The sequence below is a fragment of the Hippocampus guttulatus genome, chromosome 3 (assembly GCF_054856545.1).
Source record: "Hippocampus guttulatus isolate MCC_2025c chromosome 3, RoL_Hgut_1.0, whole genome shotgun sequence".
Classification (NCBI taxonomy): Eukaryota; Metazoa; Chordata; class Actinopteri; order Syngnathiformes; family Syngnathidae; genus Hippocampus; species Hippocampus guttulatus.
This window is the reverse complement of record NC_141263.1, coordinates 15,953,422-15,977,132: the sequence shown is the minus strand read 5'-3', so window position 1 is coordinate 15,977,132 and position 23,711 is coordinate 15,953,422. Positions and strand designations below refer to the sequence as shown.

Sequence of the window (23,711 nt, the reverse complement as noted above, 5' to 3'; positions counted from 1 at the left end):
GGCTAGCTTTCGATTTGCTCAACTGATAGGATAGCAAGCAGCGGTAAGGAGAGTTTGTCAAGAAATGCATGAATGCTGTCGTGGAAGTGGTGTGTCCCGAGAAGAAAGACGTCTTTAATACCGCGAGTGTATCAAAAAAAGTTATTTGATTTTGTGTGGGTTTCTGGGAAACAATACATTTTTACGTCTAGGTACTCTTGGAGTCACACTTTTGCTGTTACAAACTGACCCCGGCCCCCCCATCAGAGAAGCGAAAAGTTATGTGGCCCTCACAGGAAAAAGTTTGGGGATCACTGCTATACATGGTCGTTTTTTTTTTCGGCTAAAAATGCCTTACTATATATACATGGTCGTTTTTTTCGTCCAAAAGGCCTTACTATACATGATCGTTTTTTTCGGCTAAAAATTTCATCCAAAAACGCATTACTATACATGGTCGTTTTTTGTTGTTTTTTTTAGTTAAAACACCCTACTGTTCATGGTCGTTTTTTTCGGCTAAAAACGCCTTACTATCTATCCATGGTCTTTTTTTTCGGCTAAAAACGCCTTACTTCTTATGGCCGTTTTGTTTGGCTAAAAACGCCTTACTATATATAAATGTTTTTTTTTTTTTTGTTTAAAAACCCCTTACTATACATGGTCATTTTTTTCGGCTAAAAACGCCTTACTATATACTGTACGTGGTCGGGGGGTTTTTCGGCAAAAAACGCCTTACTATACATGGTCGTTTTTTTCGTCGAAAAACGGCTTTTTATACATGGTCTTTTTTTTCATCTAAAAACGCATTACTATACAGGGATGTTTTTTAGGGCTAAAAACGCCTTACTATATACATGGTCGTTTCTTTCGTCTAAAAACGGCTTACTATACATAGTCATTTTTTTCGGCTAAAAGCGCCTTACTATACGTGGTCGTTTTTTTCGGCTAAAAACACCTTACTATACATGTCCTTTTTTTTTTTTTTGTTAAAACGCCTTACTCTACATGGTCGTTTTTTTCGTCTAAAAACGGCTCATCGTTCACTTCAAAGAGCCGTTACTCTTTGTAACGGCTCTTTCGCGACCGACACATCACTTGTGAAAATGTAGGTGATTGAACAGAGGTGCTGCCAAAAAGAACCCTTTCTGCACTAAAATACAATGAAATTAATTTTGATTCCGTTTGCTGCAATACAAACCGGATACTTCATACTTGACCATAAATTTAATTTAAAACATCAGTTCAAAAACAAAATCTGACGTTGAAAAAAACGTTTTGTATTTGTAAGACTGAATATGAAAATAAACAATTTAATTTTCAGTGAGAATCAAATACAGTTTCAAAGAAAAAAAAGTATCGTTTCAAATTCAGATTGCACAATTCAGATTCAGTTAATCAATATGATTCAGAATAAAATACACAAATCCATCCATTATCTGAGCCACTGACCTTCAATTCACGTAATTCAAATTCAGTATAAAGTATTTAAAAGTTATTCACGTTTAGTTTTTAGTGGCAAATATTCCGCCCCACAGAGTCACACCTAGTTTAGTTTTGGTTGTAAAGTGTCCTAGAGTGTCTTGAAAGACGCTTATAAATGAAATGTATTATTATTATTAATATTATTATTATAAGAAATTTCAGGGGTTATTTTTACTGACCATTCATTGTTCATGACATGTACAAATGTTTGTTTCCTAACACACTGTCCATTCTTGTTTTCTTACAGTTCTTACAGCCGCTGTGAGACCTAACAGCCTAACATCTTGGGCCTCAGACCAGGAAATTGATGTCACAATCAAGAGATGGCTACATCTGGCTCCTGATCGGGATGGTGACAGGAAGGAGAGCATGAGAAGAAAAGAGGACATGGAGAGCGCAACAATTTGGTGGACAGAAAAACACCATTCAAGAGTAAGCTGCATCCCAATTTGGACTTTGTGTTCACTGTTAAATAAAGAAAAGTGCATTTTTTCCAGTGTATGTGGAGTTATATGTGAAGTTCACAAATTATGACAATAAACATTTTTATAACAGTAGTTTTTGAGACTTTTTTTTTAATGTGGGTCAAATATGGCTCATGAAAGATGTGAAAACTACAAGTAACCCCCCCCCCCCCATGAGCTAAACCGGTGGAAATAAATTATGTAACCCCAAAAAATTAATAAATAACTAGTTGGACTTGTGCCTCACTGAGTATCTTTGTAATTCTTGGCGGCAAGCTCTTTTTTTTGCATTGATGGTACTTTTTAAATATATATTTTATAGTATTATGTACCCCCTAAAATACTTTTACCACCCTCCTTTGAGAACCACTGAGCTAGGCAATCAACCAGCACTTCTTCAAAGAGATTTTGTGGCAAGAGTTGTGGCATAACACGTGGCTGCTTAATCATGATAACATGCCTGCTTACAATGCCCTGAGCATCTGACAATTCCTGGCTCAGAATGCCGCCATGCTGGGGCAACCTCCGTACACACGTGACCCGGCTCTATATGGTTTTTCTTTCCTAAGCTCTGGGGGGTCATTGAAGGGACCTCCATCCATCCATCCATTTTCCGAACCGCTCGATCCTCACTAGGGTCGCGGGGGGTGCTGGAGCCTATCCCAGCTGTCTCCGGGCAGTAGGCGGGGGACACCCTGAATCAGTTGCCAGCCAATCGCAGGGCACACAGAGACAAACAACCATCCGTGCTCACATTCACACCTAGGGACAATTTAGAGCGTCCAATCAGCCTGCCGTGCATGTTTTTGGAATGTGGGAGGAAACCGGAGCACCCGGAGAAAACCCACGCAGGCCCGGGGAGAACATGCAAACTCCACACAGGGAGGGCGGAGCTGGAATCGAACCCGGTACCTCTGCACTGTGAAGCCGACGTGCTAACCATTGGACTACCGGGCCGCTTGAAGGGACCTGTTTTGAAGATATGGATGCGGCAGAAGAAGCTGGGAAATTGTGTTTGCCTCCATGGCTATTCGAAGGGAAAAACTTGTTTGGATTTGAAAAATACCTTTTGTGACACACCTTCTGTACCATTAATATTTTCAAGACCACTTATTCAGTTTAGGGTCCCAAGATATTTTTAGTTTCATTTAAATGGCACGTTTAAATGAATAAATTGCACATTCCCAATTTGGCTAAAGTTCCTTGATCCCTGTGAACTGACTTGCAATTCAAGAGCTTGTGTTAAAATAGATAGTATAGTGTTCTCAGAGGAGGGTGGGTAAAGCAGGGGTCCACAAAAAGTCCCCACGCCACAAGGTCACTTGTGACTGATTGCTTTTGACGTGGGCAGCATCTTGTGTCAGACCGTTTCTTGTAAATGCCCACACTTAAGAGAACTACACTGCCGTAGTAGGCGGGGCCTGTCGTGACTTGGTGACGACGATTGGGTCAGAATCCAGCAACGTCACTTTAGTCACTGCCATTCATAACAATAAACTTGACAGGGAGGTGTGGGGGAGCGATCATTTATTAAACTCTCACTGCTCATCAACATCTCATTGTAAGTGCTTTTACTTTCGCTTTTGGGGAAACATATGCCTTTCCTTAAAATTACTTTATAAATTTGTAATTCCAGTCTTACTTTGTAATCATACGTATACCTCTTGGTTTAGGTGACCCAAACACGATGACGAATTCTGGAGGTCGAAGACTAAAGCAGTGGCTGATTGAGCAAATCCAGAGTGGACAGTACTCTGGGCTCCTGTGGGAGGATGGAAGCCGAATCATGTTCCGAATTCCATGGAAACACGCGGGGAAACAGGATTACAACCAAGAAGTAGACGCATCCATTTTTAAGGTACACTCAGTTTGAATGTTCTTTTTTAACTAGTAGTTATAATAATGAGACTAGCAATAATAATCATCATAATAATTATAATGATTATTATTGCTGTTGTAGAAGTGGCAGTAATAATAGCAATATGTGCTGTTACTTGCTGAGATTGTCTGGCGACCAATCACCAACCACCCTAATCATGAGTAGATATTATTATTTGTAGTCATAGTCAGTACAAGTATATTTTAAACTAGTGTTTACCAGTCTTTATTGAACCAAGGCACATATTTCACATCAGAAAAACTCTCTCGGCACACTCAAAATATTCACCATAAGTGGATACACATACATACATGTGTATATATGTATGTATGCATGTATGTTATCTATTGGAAGTGCTGCCTGTTCACTTACTCTACGTCATCGGCAAACTAAAATACTTTGGGTCGTAAATAAATATTTTTTCGTTCAAATAAATGACATTGGATAAATTCTTGGGACACACCCGATGACCTCTCATGGTGCACTTAAGTGCCACAGCATGCTGGTGGGTTACTGTTTTAAACTACCCTGGTCACGTGGAATTTCACATCAAATTACATCAACTCTCTGAAGTTGAATTGAAAGAGTATTATTTCTTGACTAAGTGAATAATGTAAATTGTCCGTAGATTTGAATGCGTCTGTAAATGATTGTTTGTCCATATGTGTCCTGCTATTGGCTGGCAAACAGTTCAAGGTCTAACCAGCCTCTCGAGCAAAGAGAGCAGCAATAGGCTTCAGTTCACCAAAGTAGCTAAGCGGTACATAAAATGGAAGGAGTGATATTATTATTTTATATGACATACGGTACTCAGAGCATTTTGTCTTTTTTTTTTGAATAAAAATCAATTATAAGATACATCCATCTCTGCAGGCATGGGCTGTGTTTAAAGGCAAATTTAAGGAAGGCGACAAAGCAGAACCTGCAACTTGGAAGACCAGACTGCGCTGTGCGCTCAATAAAAGTCCTGACTTTGAAGAGGTGACGGAAAGGTCTCAGCTGGACATCTCGGAGCCTTATAAAGTCTACCGAATCGTACCCGAGGACGAGCAGAAAAGTGAGCTTGTGATTTTGGAATATGTTCAAATCTCAAATGAGGTCATCTTTTACATTTAAATAATGGATGTTATTCATAACAGTGTTGATATTATAATCATCATCATCATCATCATGACAACATCAGGAATGAGTGTGTGTGACGAATGACTTCTATTGTTGTGCGACAGATGGAAGAAGCTCCGCGATGGCGATGGCTGCTTCCAACAGCTCTGGCGAAATGACCGACATGGACTGCAGCCCTACAGACACAGATTGCATCATTAAAGAGGTAAAACTCATTCTTGTCATTCTTGTTGCCTTTAGTACTTCTTTGTTGACATTTTATTGTTACTGTTTTTGTAGGAAGAAGGCTGCAGAATCCAGGCCAGTCCCGAGTACTGGCCGCAGACTAGTGTCAGTGGTAAGAGCAGAACAGACAATTGACCACAAAACGTATTCATGAGACATGAGCTTTGCCGTTGTTTGTGCGATGCTCGCTCAAACTGTCCAGTGGAAGAATTGACTAACATCCGGTTGTACTTTGCTGACTAGGATGATTAAGTTGTTGTTGTATAAATATTTCTGATGACGAGGCAAAATAATGACACAACTCGATGTTGAGAACTCGTTGGGAGTGTTTCCGTGGCCTTAATTCTTCTCTTTTTAATTCACAGGCTTCTCACTGCATCAGGACCATTTACCAACTGGCACTCCTAGTTCAGGTATAGTTTGTGTTTTATGTCCATACACACATTTTTTGGGAGAAACTTTCAATCGCTTTAAAAGACATTTTCAGACTTCAAATGAATGCAGCAACGTAGGAAAATATCAATTGATGGAAAGAAATTATGTGTTGAAGTTGTACCGACAAAGAGACTCAAATCTTTGTATGTTGTTTAGTTCTTGGCCAACAAGTTCTTGGGCTAACTACCCAGGAGCTTGAGTCGTTAGTTCAAGTTAGGGAGCAAAACGTGTCTGATTTTGCTCTGCTACACATGCACTTGCAGTGCATTTTTCCCCCCAAATGAAATAATCTCTAAGGACTGTCACACCAAATGTGACAGGAAAGAAATGACAGTTGACAACTTTTTGCCGCACACTGATTGCGCATCAGCTGGTGCACTGCAGTGGAAAAACTTGAACCTGCATCGGGTTCTGAGACTTCACGTTCAATTTCCCGTATTTTATTCATTTCTATTCAATCGGAAAAGCGTGGCATCATTGTAAAGGAAGAATCAGATTGCCACAAGGAGAAGAAACAGGTGATAATAAAGTAAAGAGTGTGGATGGTTTGGGAATCTGTCGGCAATGACAGATCGGCTCAGTCACGCACTGCACCCGTGCATTTTGGTGACAGAGACTCTCCACTCGATGCTTTCTAGAATGCCGAAACATATATTTTAAATGAGATTACATCTAAATATCTATCATGTATATTTATTGATATGTTTGATACATCTGTGATGTTGCGATGCCGATCAGCGGCAATTCAAATTTGGAATTGCAGCAAAACCGCTGGCCGACAGTCAGCCACTCAGGAAAACTACTCATTTCAGCTGCATGACAGTTGAGTCAGTTTCGAGCCACGTCGCTCGGTGTGTGGCAGGCCTACGACATTTAGCGGTAAGCATAATGTGGGATAAGAACAGTTGTAAATGATACTTAAAAAGTTGTAAATAACATTGAAGTGTTTTCCGCTGCTATTTGCAGAAGGGCTCGGTCCCTATCCCCCATGAATTACAGATGTTGTCTGTATTTTCAATTTGCTGCAATGACATGTTTGATTTTTTTTGTTGTTGTTGTTTTTTTTGCCACACGACCTCGCCGTAAGACCACCACCACTCGTAGCAGAAACCTGTAAATTCCAGGAAAGATGCAATTGCAACAGTTGTAAACTGAAGAAAACAGGAATCATGGGTGCAGACTAATTGTGAAGTGGTGACACTTGTGTATATCACACGAATGTATCAAATTAATCAAACTATTTTCCACTGAAAGCAACGTGACAGAACGTTATCCTAGATTGCATGTGAATTACCTTCCTAAATTTGTCTTAGTGTGGCAAGTGACAAGATAAATGCTTTGCCGTGCTTTGTTCCCTCCAGGTTTCTCCCAAATGATGATCTTTTTCTACTACGGAGGAAAGCTGATGGAGAACGTATTGGTGACTCACCCGGAGGGCTGCCGCATCTCCCCGGCCCAGCAGCACCTGGGACGCGGCACCCCCTACAGCTCGGACAGCATGCAGAGCGTTTACTTCCCCTCGGCTGAACTCATCGAGTTTGAACGGCAGCGCCACGTCACCCAAAAGCTCCTGGGCCACTTGGAGAGAGGGCTTCTGCTGCGTGCCAACCAGGAGGGCATTTTCATCAAGAGGCTGTGCCAGAGCAGAGTCTTTTGGAGCGGACTGGCCGACGCGGGCTCTCATTATGGCCCTGTGCCTTGTAAGCTGGAGAGGGATGCGGTGGTGAAGATTTTTGACACCGGGAAGTTCCTTCATGGTGAGACCTTGTTTGTCAAATACACAATTTAGCTGGAGGAGAGATTCTCTAACCAGCTGTATTTTGTCCTGTTGTAGCGCTGCAGCTGCACCAGGAAGGTCAGCTGCCGGCACCCGATCCAAATGTGACTTTGTGTTTTGGAGAAGAGCTTCATGATCTCAGCATGGCCAAGAATAAGCGGATAATCGTGCAGGTAAGAAGAATTAAGCGACACTCTTTTCTTTTTTTTTTCACTTTTCACCAACCGTAATGTTTTGATGCCTCCCCCACCCTCCAACGTCCTGTTTCAGATCACGATGGTGAAGTGTCAGCAGCTGCTGGAGGCGATGAATTTGCGCCGGTCGCAGCCATACTGCACCAACATGGAGCTGTGCGATGACATCTCAGCAGAGCAGATGGCCAACATCTATCAGGATTTGTGCAGCTACATTGGTCCGCAGAGGTCCGCCTGCTACACGGACAACATGCCCATCACCGCCTGAGGGTGTGCCAAGAGTGCGCATGTAACTTTTTAGGAGCCCTCTTTGTTTTGGATCATATTCTCAGTCTGAACTTTCTTCTCAATGCCAAGAATGTCCATAGTTTCACATGTTTTTGCTTTTTGTGTTATATACAAGAAGGGTCCTGAAAAACCTATGCCACTGGTCTGCAATACGATTAAAGAAGAACATTATTAGAATCTAACGTATCAAATTGATATGTTCTTTGCAATGGTGTAGCTAACGATTCGATGCACCTTTGTAATCCAGTGAGATACAATACAAAAGCTGAGCGTTGTTTTTAACTCAACTTTTATTTCTGGAGCACTTAAAAAAAAACAACTGAAAGAAAGTGATGTACATGAAAAAATACCCCAAATATAAAACACATCATAATAAACTATTTCTTTTCAATAACATTGTAATCTTTAAAAACATAAAACCAGTTGATGACTTCGAAACATTCCGGAGGCTCCTCCTCTGTCGCTTGAGATCAAACTGTCACAAGCCATTTGATTCCGATGACAATATGCTTGGAGTTTGATGTGGAACTGCTCGTCATAATACTAAGATATACAGTATATTAATGTTTCTTTTCGATCTTTTCATTTTCTCCAGAAATCTGATTACATTTTTTTTTTGTGGGGGGTCTCACACTCACACATACAAACGCGCACGTGGACGTGATCTTTACGGAGTGAAGAAATTCGTGTGTAGATGTGACGTGAAGATGCTGTGCACTGAATGTAAATAGGAAATTTCTTGACTGACCAAATTTCAGCTTTTTTGGAGGGTATGGGGGTGGTCTAATTTTATTACTGTGATTTGGACATGGAGTGGCATATTAGAGATAGGTTTTACTATCATCATGTCTTGTTGTACCATTTTTATGATGACATTTTTATTAAAATCATATTTTCAATTAACTCCATTCAAATTATTTTCTCTATCACGTTCTGACTTATGTATTCAATGCTAGCAGTATTTACATATTGACAGTTGTCGCTGATGGTGTGGCGGTACACTCGCCGGACTTGTGTGCATACAGCGGGGGGTCAGCACCGAGTCGGTGACGGCGTGAATGTGGGTGTGTGTGGTTGTTCGTCTTTATATGTGCCCTGTGACTGACTGGCGACCAGTTCTTCCACCTTTCGCCCAAGGTCACTTGGAACAGGCTCCGACCCCCCGGCCCCCGCCACCCTCTTCAGGATAAGCGATGTTGAAAATGGATGAATGGAAGTTGATATACGGGGGTTTTTTTTCAGACAAAAGCAAAATGGCAGATTGTATTTATGTGATCATTTTCAAGATCAAAATAAATAATTAAAACAAAAATAATATGATGTAAATGTTTAAATACACACACACACACAGGGTGGGCCATCCATTTACATGCATAGGGTTTGTATAGCTATGATACCTAAGATACCTAGGGGATCTGAAACAAATATTATTCACATTGTACATTTATGGAATCGTATGGACCACCCTGTAATTTTATTTATTTATTCAGTATTTGAATAATTCCTTTTTAAACATTTTAAAATGGCACTGTTGGGACTGGGAGTCTGTCAGTCGGCAAGTCAGCAAAACAGATGACCATCTGCATGTTCGATGAGGTCAACACTTTTAGATTGGCGTATCCAATGTTTCACACAGTTGGTCATTCCAGACCTGCAGGTCTTAATTTTCAAAAGTCATGCTTGCATACAGTACAGAGGTCACATAGTGGGACAGCATATTTCTTCCCTGAGTAATAAGAAAAAGATTTCGTGTGCGCGTGTTCATGTTTGTGCGTGTGCGCTTGCATCCACGTTTGCAAGTGTGTGTATGTCATTACAGGGGAGTTTTCTTCAATTCTACAGAACAGGAACATCGTTCAGCTGGTGTCACAGGAAGCAAAAAAAAAAAAAAAAAAAACACCACCCACATAGCACATGTGAGAGTGAATTTATAAAGTGCACGAGAAGTACTCTATTCACCCAAAGTACAAAAAAAAATACACGCATATATATATATATATATATATATATATATATATTATGCATGGTATAATGATATTTGCAATCATTTCTATTCTGTTCTTACGTAGCATATTCATATAATCTACAGTACATAAAATGTGGAATCATCAACATATTCTTTGCATGCAATCTACAATGTTGTCACTGTTGTCATTGTGCAACTGCAGTATCATTTACAAACTGTCATTTTCTGCAGAGTACATGCAGCGCAATCTTTATTTTGGAGACAATACTGTGCAGCATTTTCAAAGCCAGCTGTCATTTCAAACAAATTGAAATCAGTGGGACAAATCATGGCCTATTATTAGTTTTTCAACCTTTATTTATTTAACAAAATTCTCATTTGCAAAGCTGACAGGGCGGCAGACAGCAGTGGAAAACAACAACAAATAAAAAGCAAATACCAATGTATTGGCTTTGACAAGTAGCCCCCCCCCCAAGACGTTCTCAAAAAAGCTCACCAGAGAATGGGCAATTGCGATTTTCTAGGACTGTTGTAGAAGTGAGAAAAACAACAATGAAAACGTGAGCACCAGCAGAGAGTTATAAAAGTATGGCCTCATGATCACTATTTCGCTATCAGTTTCTAAATTATTGGCAGCTCTCATAAACATGGGCAGTGTCTTGTATTAACCCTTTCATGCACCCTGTAACTTGATAACATGATAAGCTGCCCACTGTAGTAACCGCTGGCCCTGGAAAGGTCAAAGGTCATTTGAGCAAATGTGGTCTTTTGGAAGTGCATATCAAGCTGGTAGTCCTTCACATTAATCAATAGCCAAGAAGTAGCTCTCACTTTCACAATGACTGATGAACCTTGCTCTACAGCGAGATAGACAGTATTTACTTAATAACGTCTGTCGTAGCACACGGTGAAGTGATCATGTACAGTATCCCTCGTACATTTCTTAAAAGAAGATATTGGGATGAATGAGGTGAGATTTTTTTGTTGTTGTTGTTGCAAAGCGCCCTGGTAGATTGGCTCGGAAAATTGGAAAGCAGCTTGTGCAAAAGTAGTGTAGATTGTGGGAAAGAAGAGGTTTATTAAACTACTGGAACAGAGAGTGCGGGCGGTGGTATGCCTGGTGAGCAGGTACCAATACTCAAGGCAGCATATATATATTTTTAACATTGAACAAGTCTTTCTCGGCATTATGGCAGTTTGACACATTCGTGAATTGTCAACTGCGTCACAAAGGTCTTTATTAACAATGTTTTTTGTCGTTGTGGCAAATGAGATTTTATAAATCAAAAGTACTTGAGGTACTGGTACTCGGTATCGGTGAGTATTCAAAGTATAGTAGTGTAAAGTACAAGAATACTTGTTATGGTATCGGTCTGAAACACAGTGGTATCAAACATCCTTATCAATAATTCTCAAGTGTACAAATGTATCAATGTGTAACAAAATGTAACAATCACATTGTGTTCCTTCACTCTATAATGCTTGGGAATGTGACAGAAGTCCAACCGGAGGAGAAGGAGCCCCATGCCCGGATACCTTTCTGCTAACAGCATCTCTTTTGTGCTCACGTCCAGTGTCTGCAGTGTGGTTGTCGTTGTGTTGCAACAGCTCTTTGTGGCGTCTGAGGCTTCCCACAATTAGCCATTAGAGACGAGCACACAAACAGAAGTGATGTTGCCATCCATCACTGCTCCATGACATGGGCTGCCCACTTGAAGGAAGCCTCGCTTCAAGGAAATGTAACAGTTTCTGATAAAGGTTGAGTAACAACTAAGTACTTCCTCTTGCCCGAAGTCAGCTGGGATAGGCTCCTGCAGAACTGCAACCCTAGTGAGGATAAGCGGTGTAAGAAGATGGATGGATGGAATTTGTGTCTGTTTGGACTCTAAGTCATCTCGCTCATGGTAATTTGCAACGGTTAAATCGAGGCAACCTCGCTGTTCTTGATTGATGAGGATATCTCGCCTCAAATCCAAAAGGCTTCTTCTTCAGTTCTAATTTTCAAGTGTAGTACAGTCATTGACTGGTTAGCACGTCGGCCTCACAGTGCAGAGGTGCAGGGTTCGATTCCGGCCCTCCTGTGTGGAGTTCGCATGTTCTCCCCGTGCCTGGGTGGGTTTTCTCTGGGTAATCCGGTTTCCTCACACATTCCAAAAACATGCGTGGCAGGCTAATGGAACACTCTAAATTATTCCGAGGTGTGAGTGTGAACGTTAAGGGTTGTTTGTATGTGCGTGACCTGCGACTGGCTGGCAACCAGTTCAGGGTGTTCCCCGCCTACTACCCGCAGTCTGCTGGGATAGGCCCCAGCACGCCCGTGACCCACATGAGGATGCATAGATAGATAGATAGATTTACTGCCAATATTCTGGTTTTACAAAGGTTATTGACTGCATTTAAATGTAATCAGTGGTTCTTATTTGCCGTCAAAATAACTGAAGCTACCGGAGGCCATGTTTTGTTGCCACTTGCTTTGCGTGCCTAATTTGAAGACATTGATTTCTCAGGCAGCGTTTTCACGTTATTTTCTGTCTCTGTCACAAGACACGGAAACTGGCAGGGTCTCTGGGGAGAGAACTGGTTTAGAATCAGTGTGGCCGAGGTGAAAATAGACATCTAGAGAGGAACTGGGAAAGCACACAGGAGGCACAGGTGGACTGAGATCCCACAACATGGAACGCAGGGAGAAAGCCACCCACAGCTTCACAAACACACGCAAGCATCACACACACACACACACACACACACACACACACACACACACACACACACACACACACACACACACACACACACACACACACAGATCAAGCTTCATATCCTCTTATCAGTATCAGTTGAAACCTAAATTTGTTCTCGCCTCACAGCTACGGTTTGGTTTCTTCCAGGTGGGCAGTTTAGCTGGATCGAAACTTGAAAAATATGCAAAAATATGTTCGTAAAGAAATGTTTGATGATGCTCATGTAAACACATGTAAGTAATCCCCAATATGTTACAATTACACAAGTAAAATAGAAAGTATATTAACAATGACGACTCTGTCATCATTACGCTAAATAAACCAAATTGCAATTTGTTTTCAAGTGCAGCCTTTACCTTTGTTAGATTCATGTAAGAGTTTTACAGCACTGTACACATTAAAATTGAGTGTTCCAAATTCATTTGGAGATATCGTCCATTCCCGCTTTAACCCTTTACATGCACCCTGTAACCTGATGACATGATAAAAGCTGTCCACTGAAGTAACCGCTGGCCCTTGATAGGGTTAATGTCTTGCAATTTTATCGATTTCAAAAACAGTTGTATGATTTAGCTCTTTATTGGTTTTCACTTATCAAGTGTTCAGTGAGTGTTGGTTAGTACTTGCAACTGGAAAATGCGGAGGATGGGCCCACTGTAGGCCTATCAGTGGCTGAGGGGACAGATGGGATGTTGCGTCAGTTATTACCCGGGTTGCTGCACGCTGACAAGATTCTTGACAGCCTGATCTGGCAGGACAGGAAACACAGGAAGGAGCCCAGGAAGATGATCCAGCACACAACTTCTCCCCCAAAAAGAGGAACAACCACGCAGACATGCTATGGACAACTCTAGCCATTTGGCGACTCATGATAGTGAAACATAAAACACGTATGAATGAATGAATGGATTCTTTATTCCAAACGTGTGAAAATGACATATAAGAAGCCCAAAGAGTCTAAATTGAACGAAGATCAAATGAAGTTATAAAATGAAGGTGAGGAAGAAGCAAGCTTTATTTGCTATTATCCCTTTCTAATAAATCTACAATTGCTTTAAATCCATTCATCCATTCAATCCATGATCCGAGCCGCGGGCGTGCTGCAGGATACCCCAGCTGTCTTCCGGCAGTCGGCGTGGGACACCCTGAACTGGTTGCCAGCCAATCACAGAGCACACATAGACAAACAGCAATCATTTACACCCTCAATCACACCTACTGACAATTTTGAATGCTCAATTAACCGAGCATGCATGTTTTCAGAATGTGGGAGGAAATCGCAGTCTCTGGAGAAAACATGCAAACTTCACACAGAAAGGCCGTAGCCCGGAATCCATCCATCCATCCATCCATCCACCCACCCATCATCTAAATCGGATATTCTCACAAGGGTCGCGGGCATGCTGGAGGCGATCCGAGCTGATTTATTGCAGTACAGGCCTTGAACTGGTTGCCAGTTAATCCCAGGGCACACAAAGACCAACATCTACTCACAGAGTGTTCCATTAACCTACTATGCCTTTTTTTTGGGAATGTGCGAGGAAACCGGAGTACCTGGGGGAGAACATGCAAACTCCACACAGGAAGGCCGGAGCTCAGATTTAAACCCACAAACTCTGCACTGCGAGGCGGACGTCCTTAGCAGCCAAACTCTGCACCGCCGCCCACACTGTAAATTGACGTGTGTAAATGGCCACATTTCTGCTCATTTTTACGATATTATTGATAATTGGGCTGAACTATTTAGTAGGAGTTTGTCAGCAACAAAAATATTCAAGAATAACTTCAAACACACACAAAAAATAATAATAACTTGATCACACATGCATGAGTAGGTGAATTCTCAAATGGAAGTCTGGAGCTCTGTGGTGATATAATAATAGATAATAAATATTGATATCTCCATTCATTCAAAGTAGTTGAAGTTAGTACAGTATACAGCTTGTATAACAGTAACAATTGCCAGTCCCAACAAAATAATGTTAACCCAAAAAAAAAAAAAAGTGAGTAGACCGCGATGTGAAAATGTACAGATTTGTCCCAAATAACCTTTTTCCAGCCATGGTTTCATGTGATTTGTTAGTGTACTAATAGGGAGCAGTTGTGTTGAAGGTACTATTGCTCTCTCTCATCACTGCAAGTTCAATATGACATTTCATGACAAATAATATTCTGTATTGGTTATCTATCTATCTATCTATCTATCTATCTATCTATCTATCTATCTATCTATCTATCTATCTATCTATCTGACATCAGAATATTTTCATGAAGGTTTCCACGGAAATATTGCTGAGTTGTTTAAAACTCAAGACCGGTTTCATATTCGACTGAAACAAAACTGAGAGGTATGAAAGGAAGGAGATGTCGACATGGTAGGGGAACACCCGGACTGGGGGTGCCTGAGCACAGTATTGACACGCATCACGGCTCGTTGCGTGTGTGTGAATGTGTGGGTGCAAGCAAACTAGTCGGGATGTGGGAAGCCAGTAAAATGATGTCGCATACAAGAAAAACAGCGTTGTTGACTTTTTATATGTATATCCATTTTCTGATCTGCTCGTACTCATGAGGGTCGCGGGCGTGCTGGAGCCTATCCCAGCTGTCTTCGGGCAGTAGGCGGAGGACACCCTGAACTGGTTGCCAGCCAATCGCAGGGTACACATACGAGGTTTCAACAATCACAATTACACCTAGGGACAATTTTGGAGTGTCTAATCAACCTGCCTAGATGTTTTTGGAATGTGGGAGGAAGCCGAGTACCCAAAGAAAACCCAAGCAGGCATGGGGAGAACATGCAAACTCCACACAGGAAGGCCGGCGCCACGAATCAAACCCTGCACTTCTGCACCGTGAGGCTGACGCGCTAACCAGTCGACCACCAGGCCGCCCTCTATGTATGGTTGTTCGTCTGTGTTTTGCTCTTAGTCAAGCAAAAATATATTTTATCTGAATAGTTGATTTTCAATCGTATACTCCAGTCCTGAAATTATTCGATAGCTGCGAACCCACCCGTTTTTACAGTCATAATTGTATTGTTGAATAAATCCCTAGCTTCAGGTCCTGGGATTAAACTGCAAAAACTGCTCCGTAAAACACAAAGTTACAGGTTACCAAGTTTCTTCTCAAATGAAGTATTTGATTAGCAAATATGCTCGTCAGAGGAAGGTGGGGGGAGGGGGGCGGTGTGGGGGAGGAATTTCTAGCCTCGTAATACTATATATTCAAGTCTGGAGTCGCAATTATGCTGCAATGCTTTTAATTTGAACATCATAACCATGAGCGCCATTTTAAGATACACGTAGCAACCTATGTGTGCTGTATTGTTGTTTGTGTCGATGTGATTGACTCCATGTAAATCTGTTGATTGAGGAACAGGATGTTTGTGGTTTTCAGAACTCTGCTGGTCTAACTACAACGTTAGACCGACCGTGTTAGTCACGTCGATTACACAACCTCTTTCTGAGCAACAAACTGCGTACTGGCCCCGCGTGCAGGTGCTGCTGGGATGAAGATTATTTAAAGTTGCTCTAAAATGGCTCCTGCAGCACGTCTAAAGGTGATTGAGCGACCGGTGTCAACCACAGACCTGGACAGAAAGTGGGACTGGTAGTATGTACTTCCCCCTTTAAAATACCAGCATCCAAATTTGACCATGACAAGACTCAGGTGGAATTTTACTATTTAAAGCAGCATTTGTAAAATTTAATTTTCAGTGTAAAATGTGTGGTTAATGTCAGTTATTTTGAAAATAACTGTACAGATTTGTTTGTTTCTGCCTTTTTGTTTTTTTCTAATCTCTGTCAGGGAATAAAAAAGAAAAAAATAGATACTGCTCACTGGGTCACATGATATTGTGCAGGTGTATCTAATATTGTTACCACTTTATTTTCGTCACGTTGTTTTTTTTCATGTTTTGCATGCTGCATGCAAGGATCACTGACTCGGAGCGTCTCTAGCTAGATAACGAGATATTTTGCACAGCCAAATATCAGCGGGGGGAAAACCCTCATTTTTAATCTAGGGGGGATCCAAGACAACCGCTCAATCAGTTTAAAGAGACCTGAAGGATAAAGAATGAATGGCTTATTTTTGTACATACTGCAGTTTATTTCACTTGAAAGCGTACACTTAGTCAAAGCATGTCAAAGTATGTTGCGTTTTGCTACACAAAGAGACAGTACAATAAATACACTGTCGTTTTTTGTTTCCCTATCGAGCTGTCCAAAACAATCAAGACAATGACAGTTGACGTTGACTACACTAATCTTTGCCGCCATCTAGTGGAACAATGTGGAAAGGTTTCTGTGTATTCAAGGTGTGTTCTTAAGTTTTATAAACACCACGAAAAGGAATATTTAGCAAGGAGTATTAAAACCAACTATTTTAATTTAGGGCTACTTCAATTAATTGGTTTGCCTCACCTTGAGAATTTAGTCTATTTGAAGTTACACATTTCTTATCAATTTTAGCATCATGGTGTTGTAGTGGTTAGCAGGTCTCTTTCACATTTTTGTCCCCCCCCCCCCCCCCCCCGCCATTTTAGATGATAAAATGTATGGCGGCGTGGTGCCATAGTGGCTACCTCAGTCAGAACATTTAAACAGTGTTGAACATTAATCCGTGTGATACACGGATTAACATTATTGTCATAAACACAGATTATGAGCATTCTGTATTAAACGAGCTCAAATTGCGCAAACAAACAGAGATGCACGCTACAGAGAATTCCAGTCCCTCAAATTACAAAGCAGATTTGATCTAATTACGTGCTAAGTGAGTAAATTGTTTATTTGTTATTTCTAGTACATTTAGAGGCCAGAGAGGGCATAAACTAGTCTTAATCTCTACAGATCTACTCTCTTGGGTTGGAAAATGTTACACGCTAACTGGAAGAGAATGAAAAATATGCATAGGTGAATTTGATAAGGATTGACAATAATGAGCAGTTTAATTTCAACAAACGCTTTTTTTTTTTCTTACCAGAACTGCTCATGTGCTGAAGGAAACTGACAACTGTACTCTTCAGTCAAGCGACTCGGTTGTTGTTTCAACAATTACAGCTGTGCACAATGGAGAAACAAACAGGAAAAAATAAATTAGCAAAGAGAATGTTTGCTGTCCAAGCACATGTAAGAGTCTCAGTGGAGGTTATTGAGGGAAGCTCACAGGAGATGTTTGCGGCCAGTTGTCAAATCAAACCACCGCGGGGTGAATATAAATTGAGAATACGGGTTCAATTCATCGGATAAAAAGTACTCCATTAACGCAAAACAACATGATTAAAACTAACTTTTGGTTAGAAGAAGAACAACAAAAATGTGTGAGAAAATAGGTTATGTGTTATTTTGTGCACAGAATTGAGAAAGTTCCCTAAAGTTTAGGGATGTGAAAGTACCTTTCTGGTTTGTTTCCATGGAGTGGAGCTTTTTTTTTTGTTTGTTTCTGAAAAACCTCGTGTGGAAAGTTATTTTCAAATGATATTCTGATATTGCAAAACACTAAAAGTATACAGCATGAACCCAGAGCAAAGGTTCATGGCTCTTCCTGGAGGAAGTCGCCCCTCCAAAAGTTCACAGAATCGTCCAAAACTTTCTCATGTTCTTCCTGATGCAGGATCACCCTCGCACACAGTCATCAGCGGGTCACTTGAGCATGTGCCAGCAAGTCATCACATCCTCTCATGACAAAAGTCCGACTTTATAATATATGCAGTCTTGGTGAACAGTGGTTATGAAAAGTCTACACACCCCTGTTCAAGGATTTTTTTTTTTTACAAAAATTTGAGACCAAGATAAATCTTTTTAAAACTATTTCCAAAACTTTTACCATTATTTCCATGTGATATAACCTGTACACCTCAATGTTTTTTTTTGAGAGAGGTAGTAAAAATAAACAAGTGAAATAATGTGTTTGCACAAGTGCACACACCCTCACAAATGAGATGCAAGCGGCTTGACTTGCACAGCCACTGCTGAAATAGAAGAGGGTGCGCATTATTTTAGCTTTTTAATTCAATGCTCAAAAAGGTCTTTTTTTTTTTCAATCAAGTTGTACTGGTTATAGGCCATATTAATGCTGGAAAACGATTTATCTTGGTCTCATTGTTTACATCACAAAAATAATTAGAAAATGGAGTGTGTAGACTTTTTCTATCCATTTTATATATGCTTATAAAAATCTTTTGTGCTTCTACATTGCATATACAGTATCCCCATATTTATCTATTAATGACCCGGAACGACTCAATATACTGTGAATTCATCAAAAGGTTTATGATTGCCTAGTTAGTTAGTTAATTAGTTAGTTAGTCACAAGGTGATGAATGCATTGGTCCAGATTTTATTTCTACCTCAACTAAGTGTGACAGTGTGAGGACGAAAGGTAAACAATTATCTACTGTAGCACTATCAGTAGTACAGGTACATCCCATACTGCACATTCACATAAATTCATTCATTGTGACGGCCAGTACAGTTGGGAGTTTTGAGAGGGATACAGCTGCACCTCAAGATTTACTTCACCTTTGTAATGCTACTGGATTCACAATTTTCTCATCAGTTTCTGAATGGTGGAGTCAAAGCGTGCGGCACAGAGCGGAGGACCCGGGCCGCCTTCAGCCTCTTGCAGGGGCTGAATTACGTTTTCCGGAGTCGCGCCGAAGCCAGGGAAGCACTTGAAGTGGTCATTCATCAGCTAGGTTGTCTGTATCCTCCTGAACAATGTGTGACCCCTGCGCCTGAAGAGGGTCGCTATAGGGGTGACTTCCACCTTTATAGGCATACGCATATAGATCTCAACTTTACACACACAGTGACAGTCACAGCTGGCTACATTATTTTGTTGAATGTACTAATACACATCTCCAGGCCTGCGACAACCACAATAACAATTGAATTGCATTGAAATGAAACAGTTACATTCATACCTCCCTGACAGAGTCCATTAAAACTTGAATAAGTGAATGAGTGAAAAAAAAGTCTTGTTCAATTCGAAAGATGTTACCGGCAGTTGTTGTAATTGTTATATTATTATTATTAATTACTCATTTGAAACTATAAACCTCCTCTGAAAGCCTAACCTAATGAACGGCTAATTTTAAATCCCTACATTGAAAACTTCAACCTACCTTGAAAGCCCACTTTGAAAAACGTTTTTTTTGGATTTGTTCAAATTAGAATTTTATTTGTATTCCTTGTTCTTTGTTTGTTTGACAGTAAACCTGAACTGGGAATGTCATAACTGAGTTCACTACCACCACAGCACATATTTCACGTTGGGACCAGTCAAAGCAAAAAAAAAAAAAAATCAGCCCACTGATGGCTTGCATCTCAAAAATTTCATACATTGGCTCATGCTAGCAGCCTTCATTTTTGTATCGGATTAAAAAAACAAACAAAAAAACAACAACTTTTGACCACCGTTGTATCTCCCACAGTACATTGACACATTTCTCCTGGCAGTTGAAGCACTTGAGGGAGCTAAACAGAATACTGCACAAGTTTGCCAAGCACTGCTGAGATCCAAAGTGGGTCTTGTGCACTACTCTTTAGCATTAGCAGCTAGCTTCTTGTGAGCGCAATCACCGCTACAAATCGTCACAGTTTCACATTAGCCGGCTGCAGATGTCTGAGCTTCCAGTTCCAAACAGTCCCTTTAGGTCAGTGTGGTACTCTCAAAAGGTCATGCATGTCATGTTTTTAAAAATTCACAAATATTTACAATTCAGCACAGAGAGCTATTAAACAGTATCTGTATTCTTTGGCATTCGACTCAGCATGACTTAGATTTGTTCTTGGTTTTACTGTTCGGTGCTTTCTACCGTCTTTGTTACCAATTTGTTTTGCTGTTTATTGTCTATGTTAAATTGCTCCATGTACAGCACTTTGTATGCAGCGATGGCTGTTCGAAAGTGCTCTATAAATAGATTGAATTGATGTCATGCTAATTTCCTAGTTTTGGTGTTCTTTTTCTCTTATAGACGTGCTAAAATGAGGGTGCAGATTAGTATATTGACAAAACAGATTATCAATGCATTTTCGGCACCAGAAGGAGCTCTGTGCGAAACAAATTCATACAGCACACTATGTAGAATAATTGTACTTGTGATGACCATGAGACACGGTTGCTAGGTGGGACGGTTTATGATGGCTTGTTTGTGGAGGGATGGGGTCTTTCTATATCTCTGTCTGGAATCCTGACAGCTCTGGCTTTGGTCTGCCCCCCAGACCTCCTACATGCATGTTGCACTGTTTACTGGCCTCGCCTCATGCTCCTCCTTCCACAAATCTATCACTCCGGCAGGACCACACGCACATGCATGCTACACACACACACACACACACACACACACACACACACACACACACACACACACGCACAACCTCAGGGCAAAGGTTACCCACTCTTGATTATAACCTCGCCCACAACATCTTTACCTCAGGATAAAAGTGACCATAACTGCTCTGGTGTCTTAAATTTACTATAACGTGCCGCTTGACGAGCCCTTTAAAGATTTCAGACCAAGCAAAGATAGTCTCATGTTGCAAGCACATCCTCACTTAGGTTGAAAACAAAACCGGTTCTCACGGGAGACGGCGACCGTCCACCTCCACTGTGTCAATGTGCTTCCACGTCGCAAATGCGTCACGGGGGCGGGGTGGGGGTTTGCTCTCGTTGCTCATGGTATTTCCTGTAATAAAAGAGCAGTTTGCAATGACGTGCTGCAAACCGGCTGATGCTAACCATTGATAGTGTCGTGCACGAACATCCCGAGCGAGCTTTGGAACGCTTTAATGCTTTGAAAATTAGGCGCAGAAAATGTGAGTATGTAGATGTAGTGACATTGAAAATATCACTTGTGTGTATGCACACAAGCTAATGCAACCCGGAACAAAGTTTGCCTTTAGAAAATAACGCTCACAATTTTATTTTATGAATGCTGATAATTATAAGTATCTAAACCACGTTTGCAGAATTTATTTTTCTTTTCAAAGCGCAGTGTCAGTTTTTGGTATGTATGCAATACCTATGGCGACACAGGGCAGAATTTCGGGGTGTCAGCAATGAACCTGTCATGATGTGTGATGATAGTCGACCCCCCCCCCCCCCCCAAAAAAAAGCAGGGAGGCAGGAGAAGCAATGTGTATTGGACAAAATATACTAACAAAAACATTTACAGGGGAACACTGGAAAAGATAAATCCAAAACACAAAGTCCTGAAAAAGTCCAGGACAAACGTGACAGCACCACAAGCAAAAAACCATCAAGAGCAGCACAACAATAGACTGACAGGAATCAGAGAACTAAATACAAGCAAACTGACAAGACAACAAGGAACAAAGGGTTACGGGAGATGATGAGTTAACACAAGGGACTCACTCAGATGACAAGAACCGGTGGAAATAAAACCTAATGAGGAAGACATTTGAAAATCCATCCATTGATTTTTTTTTTCTATGTGGTTATCCTCATTAGGATTATGGGTGAGCTGGTGTCTATCCCAGGTGACTTTGGGCAAAATTGTTGAAGACCCTGCCAATCGCAGGTACCATGTAGACAGACAAGAATTTACGCTCACACCAAAGGTTGATTTCGAGTCTTCACTGATCCCATTAGACATGCACACGGCGGCCCAACCAGTATCACGCTTGTCTAAAACCTGTGATCTTAACAAGGCACGTGATATATAGTATGTTATGAAAAAATGCAAATGACATTGATATCAAAATAGAACATCTCATCAAATGGAGATTTATAACACAAACAAAACTGGCACAAGTGTGTGACTTTTATTTTGGCACACAGGTTATTTTAAGCATAATTAATTAAGCCAATCTGTATAACTATGGTCACATATTGTCCACTTATAAATAATGGGAAAATATGTCACTTAATAAAACCCATAAATTCCGAGTCAGATGACCTTTGAAATGCGCGAAAGAGCATCACTGTAGGGGCTCCGTATGTTTGGACTTCCTGAGTGGAACGGTCCGCGCGTCGCCTGCAGCGTCTCGTCTGCGGTGAGTGTGAGTGAATGTGTGTCAATGTTTGCATCAAACTGTCGTAGAACAACTGAGTGCGCACTGAGTGAACAAGGAATGAGTGTGGAAATGCAGTGTGTGCGTGGTACGCGCCAGCTGTCACCGTGTAGGGTGAGAGAAGTGCGCATTTGCCCACGCGCGCAGCTTAGAGGCAACATTGGTTGCGCCACATGCCCATTTTTTTACAGCCTTGTCTGTTCATGGACAAAACACATGCTGTAATGGAGCATTTGCATTTTAGCATTGTTTTTGGTGACCTTGAACCTCTTCCTCCTAAATTAAAAAAAAAAAAGGCTTAGTCAATGTAATTTGATGAGCTGGCTTCCCCATAGGGAAGAAATACATTTGTATGAAATCTCTGAAATGCTATTTGCAAAATTTACACAAAAAAACTAAATGCATTTTCACAACATCCAATTTAGGCAACTCAAATAAGCTCATGAATGGACGTTTACACCATTTCACAACCTCAAACTCTTCAACACTTCACATTCCACACAAATATCCCAATCATTCTCCGCTTTCATGTAGAACTGCTTCAAACAACAAACAAGGCGTATGCTGGAATATGCTTATGATTGCATGTCCATGTTTTATGTTATGTGTTGTGTTATATAGTACCATATTTTGTTATTTTATGTTATCTGTTGTGTAAAGCGCTTTGTTATAGCTGCAGCTGTCGTGAAAGCACGATATAAATAAAGATGTATTGTATTGTATTGTATTTACAATCTCTTAATGCACCTTTTGAGTATGTTAACCTTTCTCCACTGGATCTGCTTACAAACATATACTCAGAAGAGCAGTGACATTTTACACTCACGCGGGGTCTAAATATTTAATCTGAGGTAGATAACCTTTGCAACTTTGGCAACAAAACTACAATCTAAAATCTCGAGCTACTTGGCAACTAAAGTCCACTTAACACATTTCTGAGGTGGCCCGAATGAGGTCATAGCGTGTTAATCATGTTACCCAACAGCACTCAGCAGCCAGCATTATATAAATGCATTGTCCACGCTCTCGCATTAAGCTGAGTGTGAGGCTCATACGGTGTTTACGCTGACGTCTCCTGCGTCTGGCGGCCGTCCAAGCAGCTCAGGACGACTTGCGCCA

At 41.0% G+C, this 23,711-nt stretch overlaps 1 protein-coding gene across 1 annotated transcript; it reads left to right on the top strand.

The window, feature by feature from the left end:
• The first annotated feature begins 3,418 nt into the window (after positions 1 to 3,418).
• Positions 3,419 to 8,748, top strand: irf8 (interferon regulatory factor 8). The gene is made up of 9 exons (XM_086107124.1): positions 3,419 to 3,486; positions 3,599 to 3,783; positions 4,678 to 4,861; positions 5,031 to 5,131; positions 5,206 to 5,263; positions 5,517 to 5,564; positions 6,948 to 7,343; positions 7,421 to 7,536; positions 7,634 to 8,748. Exons 2-9 carry the CDS (start codon positions 3,613 to 3,615, stop codon positions 7,823 to 7,825), a joined length of 1,266 nt encoding a protein of 421 aa, XP_085963250.1. The 5' UTR covers positions 3,419 to 3,486; positions 3,599 to 3,612; the 3' UTR covers positions 7,826 to 8,748.
• The last annotated feature ends 14,963 nt before the right edge of the window (positions 8,749 to 23,711 follow it).